This window comes from Larimichthys crocea, chromosome III (assembly GCF_000972845.2).
Source record: "Larimichthys crocea isolate SSNF chromosome III, L_crocea_2.0, whole genome shotgun sequence".
Lineage (NCBI taxonomy): Eukaryota > Metazoa > Chordata > Actinopteri > Sciaenidae > Larimichthys > Larimichthys crocea.
In genome coordinates this window covers 49,802,139-49,812,590 of record NC_040013.1, presented here as the reverse complement: position 1 = coordinate 49,812,590, position 10,452 = coordinate 49,802,139, and the positions used below count along the sequence as shown (strand labels likewise).

Here is a 10,452-nt window from a genome sequence, read left to right as displayed (position 1 = left end):
TGACAGATTTTTTTTTCAGGATTTGGTGGCAACCAAATCAGAGAGTGAATATTTGACTTTTAAAGGTGGTTTTGTGAGTTAAATCTGAATTTCACAGTAGCTAGTTTTAAGTATGTTAGAACCCACCTAATGGGTTAGAACTCACATGTATCTGTACTCATGCACAGTACTTGAGTAAATGTACTTAGTTACATTCTACCACTGTTATCTCTATGCGACTTGCACCAACAGCGCTTGTTCTGACTTCATGGGGAATAATGTTGAGTTTACAGAAAACACTGCACTTCTATACAGCACAGTTTCTGTGCAATTCTGGAATAAAAAAAACAAAAAACAAAAAGAAAAAACATAAACCTCAGCTCACATCCTCGACTCAAATAGCAGCCTTGCACTTATCGTGGCTCATTAACATGTGTCACTAATGACTCACCTCAGTCTCTCAGAAGACACATTTTGTTTGCTGGCAAAGTGGAGTGGAATTTGCTGACGTACATGCCAATGTTTTCCACAGCTCCCATTACACTTAAAATCATTAAATCATTACATGAAAAGGTAAAGCATTATACTGAATGTGAAGCACAATTCTGTGCTATCTTTATCTGAAATGTCCAAATTACACCAATGAGCACAACTTGGAGATATTCTGCAATTATGGTCATTAAGCTGAACTCAACACCTTGTCATGTAATGACATCTTTTTAGCTGTGGATTTAATTTAGTCGGTGCAGCTCAGACTGATCAGTGCTAGAGAATTTTCCAACAGACAACATCTTGCTCACAATACCAATAGGCTCTGCTGTGTTTGGAGGTTTTAGACACCTCTGAGTGGACTGCCGTGTTTTTCTGGCCACTGATGTTCTGTTTTTTCTTTTCTAGTGTAATGACTAAAGCATTTTAATCTTTAGTGCATTCTGCTTTATGGACTGTAAGTATATTGCCAGAGTACAGCTAGGTCCATAAAGAAATACTTTTCCCAGTTTGGTATGGAAGAACTTGACTGGTATGCAAAGAGTCCTGACCTCAACCCCATCCAACACCTTTGGGATGAACTGGAACGCAGACTGTGAGCCAGACCTTATCCCGCAACACCAATGTCAAACTTCAGTAATGCTCTTGTGTCTGAATAAGAGCAAATCCCTAAAGTTCCAAACTCTGCTAGAAAATCTGAAACCAGAAGAGCAGAGGGAGGAGTGGAGGTTGAATCAGACCAACAGTGTCAAAATCACATTTTTCAACTAGAAATATTGCAAATGTGTCAACACATTGAAAATGTCACACTTCCTCAACTGTTTATGTCCTTGGTGTTCAGTAATAAATTGATACTGAGTTATCTCAGAAAGAGAAAAAGAGCCACTAAATGATGTAATAGGCTAGTTCCACAAGAATGGCTGTTAGGTGGCGTTTCTGAGAAGCTCTTCATTTAAATAACTTTGTAAAAAGCAACAACATGTATTAATAATTTATCCTCCATATTTGCTAAATTGTACATCACACAGGCTGCCTCAGTCCTATTTTGACCATTCTGCCCCCCCCTTCAGCCTCTCCCTCCCCCATACCCCTGCATTTCATAGGAACTTGCTATTCTTCATCAGTCAGATGCAGTCAGGCTTTCCCCACCTGCTCACCTGTTCCTCATTCCATCACCCCCTCCACCAGTATTTCAACCTGCTCATGGCCAGATTGTATGTTGGTTATAGGCTTTTCATCCAGCCACCTGTACCTGTCTGTGCATTTTAGTAACATACCCATTTTAGACCTGATCCCCAGCCGAGCCCTCTTGGATTTATTTGGCTGTTCAGACACGGTGGTATGCATTGGACCCCTCCTCCCTCAGTTGTTTGAATTCACTTATCTTGAAAATGTGTTTTTTCCAGAACAGCATCATCACCAAGATTAAAACCAGACTGTTGAAAAGTTGACCTTTTGCAGTCACAGGGTTCTCCTCTGACATGTGCAGACATGTTGGCAAGAAACACGAATGAATTTAGCGCAGTGGAAAGAGCAAAGTCTGTATCCAGATGTTTGTCGTGCTCATGCAACATTATATGCATGCATTAACACCTGTAATGGAGTAAGTTTATATGCTGATAAATCATGGGTTGTATACAACTGTACATCATTATTAATCAAATACTCCAGAGCATCAACAAGTCTGCAAGTTCTCCTTTGAAGTACATTCTGTTCATGACTTTCATAAAGATGCCAAAGCATTCAGATATTCACTGAATCATTGTATGGACCCAGCTGCAGGTCCTGTTTCACAGAACACACACTTACATCCACTCACAGCACTGTGTTCCAGTGAGACACAGAAACAACGATCAGTGACTTTTCCTGTCTGTGTCGAAAGTTTGTCTGTCAGGACTCAGTAAATTACAATAAAAGGTGAACACTACCAGTCTAATTCAAACTGTGAGGGACTGCACAGTGAAGGTAAAGATGGATAAACGTGACCCATCCAAAGGAGGCAGATAGATAATTCCATCCAGCTTTTGTTTACAATGAGCAGTAAGACTGCTGTACCAGTGCAGGAACAGTGACACTCTGGCTGTCCTCTCACATTCACAGGTTTTTACTGACACCTGGTGGTCATTTTTTAAACTCAGACACTGTCAGCGTAACCACCAGAATGTATAAAGTGTTCTGGTAAGGTATAGGTAGATGCTTCCTATGAAAAAAGTGAAAACTGAAAATCTATGTTATTTAGGGGGAAATAAGGACTATAAGAAAATAATATATTAAAAAAATTATTAAGCGAATTGTCTTGAAAAAAAGCCTAACTTTCAAAGCATTGGAATTGAAATTCAAACTGATTTGGGTTCAAATAGAAACAGTCACAGTTTCTCACAGCATTATGGGACAGTTAATATTTGCATATGATTGCAAATTCAAGGGGCGTTTGGAAACCTCGACCTACATCTATTAGAGGAAACATGAGTTAATCATGCTATCAAATTTCAACTGCAAGTTCCCTGTGGATACCCAATCAGATAGAATATTTGATATGAGAAAGACTAAGACTATTTTCAGAGTCAAACACAATATCAATACGATGTTCTTATGGAGTTAAATCGCATGAATATGTCCTGAGGTTTAAACTGAACTCACATTATTTTATTGCAATTTCATCAGCAGAGACAGAGGCAGAGCATTAGTGTGAGCTGTAAATGGCACGGTGAAATCAGGGAGTATGTGGCATTAAATGATCAAATTCATTCAACATCACAAAAGTGATGATACTAATCAGAAATAAGATGTTAACCTACTCAAAAAGACTCCAACACATCTCTCGTGCAGATGAGCTTGACGTACCATTTTAATTGTACCTGTGATTTGTAATTTTGGGGCTCTATGAATAAAATTTGACTTTTTATGGTAAGAATGACATACAGCTGCTGAAAGCTCACGTACCCCAGTTCAACTGCATGGCATGGTTCAGGGATATCTTCACATGAAATACTTCTGTCTGTCCTAAAGCAATACTCATATATTAATATATGAATTATTGGTTATTTTCTTCTTATTATTGTTGTTAATTGACAGTAGAGACAGATGATGTAATTATGTAATGATACAAAGTCTTATAGCAGATGTATGTATGTATAGACATCATGAGACAGACAAATACTTCTGAATCATCATGGGCTTAGATGAACTTGACTCAGTCACTTTCAAAAATGTCCATTGAATTATTTAATTATTATTATTATTTATTTTTGTTCACACTGTCCTGCTGGAAAATGTGTCTAATTGCTGCAACCACTAAACAAGAATCTCCCAAAATGAATGCCACATTGTCATTTGTACAACAACAGATACTGAGCTCATAAAATATATAAAACAAAAACATCAAAATGTCAAAAAGTAAAAAAATAAAAATAAAAACACTGAATTTGAAATTGAATTGAAATGGTCATGTCATAAATACATATGTTAAAAGAAAAGCACAGATCATTACAGGAAAAATATACATCAGAGTGAATTGTGGTATAATTTAAAGTACTGCTTGTTTTACACTGAATGCAATGTAGTGTGTGGAACTGCTTTCATATGATGGCTTCAGATCTTGTTGAGAGTAAAGATGACTGATGACATGTCTTACAGCACCAAACAAACACAAATGATTTAAATACTATTTATATGACGTGAAGAGAGCTGTGGCTTCTCTCACCAGATTTCCAATACATCATCATCAGTGTTTCACATCTTCAATAACATATTTGTTTGAGAAAGCAAAAGTGAAAACAAAGCCGACATTCTATGATTGTAGATAGAATGAGCATTATGGAATGAAAGGTCACTCTTTTTTCTAAGTACCTCATATTGTTTAAAAGGCCAAGTGTATAAGATGTAGAGAGATCTACTGGCTGAAATGGAATATCCACCCATTCGTTTGCCTTATCAGGGTTGCGTTGCACAATCTGGTCAGCACAAAGCTGACACATAGACCAACAACTATTCACACTCACATTCCCACCTATGGGCAGTTTAGAGTCACCGATTAACCTGCATGTCTTTCGACTGGGAGGAAGCCGGAGAGAGAACCCACTCAGACACCAGAGACCCCCCAGTGCTGGGGTTCAAACCAGGGACCTTACTGCCGTGAGGCAATGGTGCTACCCACTGCAACTTATGGAGAGGAACCTAATAAGATTTTTGTTTTCTTTATCTTAGAATGAGTCTCTTATATCTACAGATGCCATGGCAACCTGTCATATTTCTACAGAAGCCCAGAACAGACAAACCAAACGCTGACTCTCAGCAAGGTCTTTAACGTTTTCCATGAGTTTCACGGCCACTGTAGAGTCAAAGATAAAAGGCAAAATCAATCTTCAACTCCTACTCACAAACTTATTAATATAAGTTATTTATAGAAGATGTAAATCCTTGTCTCTCATTGGCTGTCCCAGCATGTCTTTAATCATGTAATAGTTGAGAACTAGTCCAGCACTTCACAGAAAGTAGGAATAGGTTGCTTTTAAGCGACTGTAAGGTGTCAGAGAAAGATGGAACGTATGTTAATCTATTAAGTATCTTTGAAAAGTAACTTTTGGAAAAGTCTGAGTGTGTTTCTTCAGTGCGGTGAGTGTTGTAAAATCAAAACTACTTTATTGTTTCAGTTTTTGGTTACACAGAACTCAGGGTTAGGCCTAAAAATTCATACATTTTGAATCTGCAGGTTACCACCAAATCTCTAATGCTTGACAGTTCAGCTATTGTAATGATCATTGAATGTTTTATGATTGAATGTAATTTAACAAATAAGAGCAAAATAAAGTCATTATGAGAATATTGATGTGATTAACACCAAACCTTTACTCCTAATACAAACCAGCCCTGATCAGAAACACTGACAGAGTCTTCTTGGATCTATTTAGGTACTAGAAATATCATCACTCAGACCAGGACCCCACCAGACCCCACTTGGATCCTGGGTCAGATGAAAGGGATCCAATGTAAGCTTTAAGTAACACTGAGATAACAGAGTTATAGATTAGAAACACCTCACAGTTCCAAAATTGTAAATATGTTGTAACACCAAAGTAGACAAAGATAGAGTCAAAGTTTTGAAATATTAATGACAGTTACATTTCTAAAGCTTGAGCTTGCAGAGATGTTGAGTCTAATACTTTGTTGAGCTGCTTTTACCCCATTTGTAGCTGTTAACAGAGTTTTCTCGTGTGTTGCTATAACCACAACCAGCCAGAGATCTTTTCACATACTGACTTTATTTTCTTAACAATGGAAAACAACATTATTTATTTAGTGTTCCAAAGTGTATCTATTGTAAACAAACTGCACTTCCCATCTGAAATAAATCATAATTCAGCATTGTACATCACAACAGTTAGTGGTCCATTCAATTTGACCTATTTATAAGTATGTTTATACTTATAAATCATCATGTCACATGTAACAAGACAAAACACAAAATATCAAACAAAGTCTATCAGAAAATCTGTAAAAACTGGAAAAATACTCAGTTCTGCTGCTGCTCCATGCCCTGCTCTGAGGGGTCTTTCACACTGGTCCTTGTCAGGAAGTTTCTTCCTTGTTTACAGTCAGGTACTGGTGCTTGCGAATGAGGAGGTGGTTGGACCCTTTGTTAGTGGATTTGATTATTTTCCAGGCATCATGGTGCATGAGACCCTCCAGAGAACAGCCATTTATAGACAGGACCTCATCCCCAATTTCAATAAGGCCAGACAGTTCTGCAGCACCTCCTGTTGTCGAGGAGAACAGCAATTCAGCCTTACTTAGAGATACAATTTCTGATGTTGTTTTTTATCAGCTTGCTTTTTTAAACATTGGGGTGGAGCTGGTCACCTTTAAAGATGCGTTTGATGATAAGAGGCCTGTCTCCGTGGCTTGAGGACTTTCCCCCCTCCAGACTGAAGCCCAGGCCAGCAGAAGATTTTTGAAGCTCCACTGTCAAAGTACCATCAGGAGCCACATCGTCCACTGAAAAATATTCAACAACCAGAATAACATTAGTGAAACACTAACATAGATACGTAGATGAGAAGTTGCTACTGCTTACTATTGGAGCCAAGGTAATTTGCTGCCAGCTAATGAAAGCTAACTACCTAGTTTGTTAATTTTATTGACACAACTAATTAAAAACATGACATTTGGGTCCAAACAATAGACAACAAAAACCCATAAACACACACACAAAAGAAAAAATGATACACTTCATCGTTTGTCATATAATGATACATTTGTCATATAAACACCTTGATTGTACTATACCATTCCATCTCCCATCTATTTTTCCAGCATTGCAAGACAAGCTTGTAACATAACTGAAATCTTTTTAGCAGTTTTGTCGAAGAGAGAGCTGAGCTCTGTGGAATCATGTCCGTATTTTGCACAGATGTCCTTCGTGTGAGGGCACAAGAGCAAATGTTCCTCATTTTGTATGCTCATATAACAATGACACACACGTAGGTGTGGGGGTGTGCGGCTCCACCTTCCCATTTCTACACACAGCCTATCAGAGGACAAACGGAACCGTGTGAAAGTCATTCTCAAGTGGTCCTTAATGTATGGGGCAGTGTTGGAATAAAGGGGGTGGATGGACATGTCCAGGTTGATGACTTGGTAGGTTTTGTATCTTGTCCCTTCATTAGAGCGTATTTTCACAATCATGTCTGCACGATCTCTCTCAATGTGGTCTTGGTCAGTCATAAACTCCTTTAGGTATGAATCCATGACCTTGTTTTACTTTCTTGTCATTTCAAGAGAAAACCTTAAGGAGTCATCTTGGATACCCTGCCGCTGTATCAGAGCAAGTCAAGAATCTGGCTTGTTTCTGTCTGATTGTAGACTTGCACTAAAGGGAGCCGTGCCTCCACCAGGCAAATAAGGTTAGTTGTGGTAGACCTCACCCCTAATAAAGATTTCGCCTCAGTCATATAAAGAGATTCAACAGACTTTAAGGGAATTTTTAGCTAAGCCTCGCATCCATACAAAATAGCTGATGAAAAAATAGCCTCAAACACTTTGAATAGGCTGCCTGTCCTCATCAGTTCCCCAAATAACCATAAACTTTGTTTTATCTTCATTAAACAGCATGCCATATTCTTCACAGTATTTTTTCAAAACTTTCAGTTTCTCTGTCAGCTTTTCTCTGGATGTTGCAAGGACAACAGTGTCATCATTAAAACATGCAGCCACTTCAGAAATCCATCATCTCCACACTGTTGTTTAATCTGGCTAATAAGCCTATCACCAAACATTACAAACAGGAAGCAGGATGCGGGAGATCCTTGTCTTAAACCGATAGTAACTGTTATTGTGGTGGATACAAGATACTTGTAGTCAGTTTTCCTCGTGGGACTCTGTCATAAGCCTTAGAAAAATCTATAAAAGCAAAGTACAGTTGCACCTTCTTTCTCACACAATATTCTATCAAAAGCCTGAGTGCTACAATATATTCAATGCAGATCATCTGTGGCTGGGATCCTGCTTGCTCCCGAGATGACTTATACCAGGCCATCAACTGATTATTTAGCATATAGCCTAGTCATACAACTTTGCAACACTATTGATCACACTTATCCCCCGATAGTTATCACAATTCAGGCGATTACCTTTCTTAAACAACATGATCGATCTAGCAGGGGTCCAGTTTAGTGGGTAGCCAGATACAAAAATAGTGTTTAAAAGTGTGCACAAAAATACTAGCCTTTCACCTGGCAACAGTTTGAAGAGGCCCGGGACTCTCCTTTCCAATCAATTGCCCGCCATAACACTCTAGCATCACTACTCTATAATATGCTTTGCCAACGTGGTAAAAGTGCTGCCTGGGGCATGTTGTGATAGGAATTTCCAGTGATTTTATGTTAAGAGCAAATCTGTCTGCATCCACTTTATGTATGGGCACTGGTTTCATACCCGTGGGGTTAAAATGAGTCCTGATGTATAAATCTACATAGCACGCTGCAAAAGTATCTTTACATCAATCATTTCTTCTAGGGAACACCAGTTCTATAGACAAATGGGGATGGTCAGATGGCATATCAATATTTTGATTCACCTCGAAGCTTTTAACACAGCTGATGTAACTTGCACTGATTAGACAGTAATACACTTCAGAAATCCATTTTTTTCTCTTAGGTAGGTCAGGGAACTAGGGAGGAGTGCAATACTGTATGCAGGTTGTTCACATCCAAACGATTATTGTCTTTACACACTTGGATAATACCCCTTCCATTAGTATTTACTGTTACATCGATGGAATTATACAGCATATTATTGCATCCTTTAAGCAACTCCTTCACTTTATCTTCACATCTTGTAGTCATGTCACCAACCACCACATCACCAAAGGTGTCATTCTGAGTTCTGGCCTGGATTTCTGAAAAGTTACATTTGAGAAAAAGGCCAAGTCTGATGGTGGTATGTAAATCCCACCAAACATCACACCGGGGACACTAGGTTGAAACCAAATTTGCTCTTGAGGTGATGCATCAATTACAGTAACTTCATTATAAACGTTATATTTAAACAGAGTAACCACACCACCTCTCTGGGTGTTTTTATTTTTAGCTACCACAAGTATAAAACCAGGGGCATAGGTTACATTAGCTCTTTTGATCTCTGACAACACCACAATGTCCTGGTCCCCCAGCCACAGGAGGTAGGCTACTGGTGGTCATGACTAGCAGATCTGTGTCCTGGGTGATCCGATCATGACTAAGTACAGGTGTGAATGTATCCATGATGTACCCAATGAGAGCTCTGTTTCTGTGGGGGAAACTACTTAACCCTCATGAAGACTAGCAGGTATATCTATATTCAGATGTAAGACTAGGCCTTACCTGTTCCAGCATCCAAAGACTTATTCCTGACAGAACACGTCCCCTTTGGCTGGCTAGCCGAGTCAGGTCTGTCAGAGACACTCAGTTCACTGTCCTCGTTTCTCCGAATGACTACTACAGCTTGATTAGACAGCCTGGCTTTATGAAGGCAGGACACAGCCTCTCCGTGGGTTTTACCCTCCAGACTTGTGCCATTTATGGATAAAATGCCGTCACCTCTATGGATTGTGCCTTCAAGGCTTGCTGCACCTTTGGTGAAGACCCGATGAACCTGGACACAAAGGTGCATGTTACCCACCGCCCAGAGATATCTATTATCTCAGGACTTTCATACTATTTTTTTTTTAATTAAAGCCCCAACAGGATTTGAAAAATCACACCCCAGTGGTAGCCATAAGGAAAACATCATGTGCATCATTCAACTTACAGTTATTGCCTTATGCTCAAGGTCCACTCCACCAGCAATACTAAAACCAAGTCCTGAGCCTTCTTCTTTATTCAGGACAACAAGGTGAGCACTGTCATTAACCTGCAGAGAACAACAATGAAACAATGTAGTCTTTGGAATGTGGTAGATATTAAATTGCATGTAAAATGTATGTATTAGCTGTGTGGCAATACCTCTGAGAGAACCTTGGCCTGCTGGAGCAGGAATGACACGCACCATTTAACCGTGGCAGAGGAAAGCAGTGTTTGCAGTTTACACTGGCTCACAGGAGATGTAACCAGCTCTCTTAAACTGCAGACAAAAGGAGCCAAATTGAAGACATTTATTAATCAACAGAATTAACTAAGCCCATATAACCAGCAATCCTTTGGTTTAGTGGGGCCCATTTTGGCTTCTTTGCATTGGCTACCTGTTAAGTAGTATAGAATTGAAAAATCCTACTGCTTACCTACAAAGCTCATAGTAACTTACTACCCCAATAGAACACTGCGCTCTCAGCATGCAAGGTTCCTTGTGGTTCCTATAGTTTCCAAAAGTAGATTGGGAGCCAGAGCTTTCAGCTATCAAGCTCCTCTTCTGTGGAACAAACTACCATTCTGGGTTCGGGAGGCAGACACAGTCAGCACTTTTAAGAGTAAACTTAAGACTTTACTTTTTGATAGAGGAAAGTTCGCCTAC

The 10,452-nt window shown here is 39.2% G+C and overlaps 1 protein-coding gene across 3 annotated transcripts in view; it reads right to left on the bottom strand.

Moving 5' to 3' along the window:
* Positions 1-5,710: 5,710 nt before the first annotated feature.
* Positions 5,711-10,452, bottom strand: part of LOC104930871 (PDZ domain-containing protein 2) — a 28,249-nt gene continuing 23,507 nt past the window's right edge. For all 3 annotated transcript variants that reach the window (XM_027278406.1, XM_027278408.1, XM_027278407.1), the window contains exons 19-23: positions 9,948-10,065; positions 9,754-9,855; positions 9,327-9,597; positions 6,328-6,462; positions 5,711-6,224 (exon numbers count right to left, since the gene is read on the bottom strand). In XM_027278406.1, the coding sequence (XP_027134207.1) occupies positions 6,037-6,224; positions 6,328-6,462; positions 9,327-9,597; positions 9,754-9,855; positions 9,948-10,065 (814 nt within the window). In that variant the 3' untranslated portion in view covers positions 5,711-6,036. The remainder of the gene's footprint in view (positions 6,225-6,327; positions 6,463-9,326; positions 9,598-9,753; positions 9,856-9,947; positions 10,066-10,452) is intronic.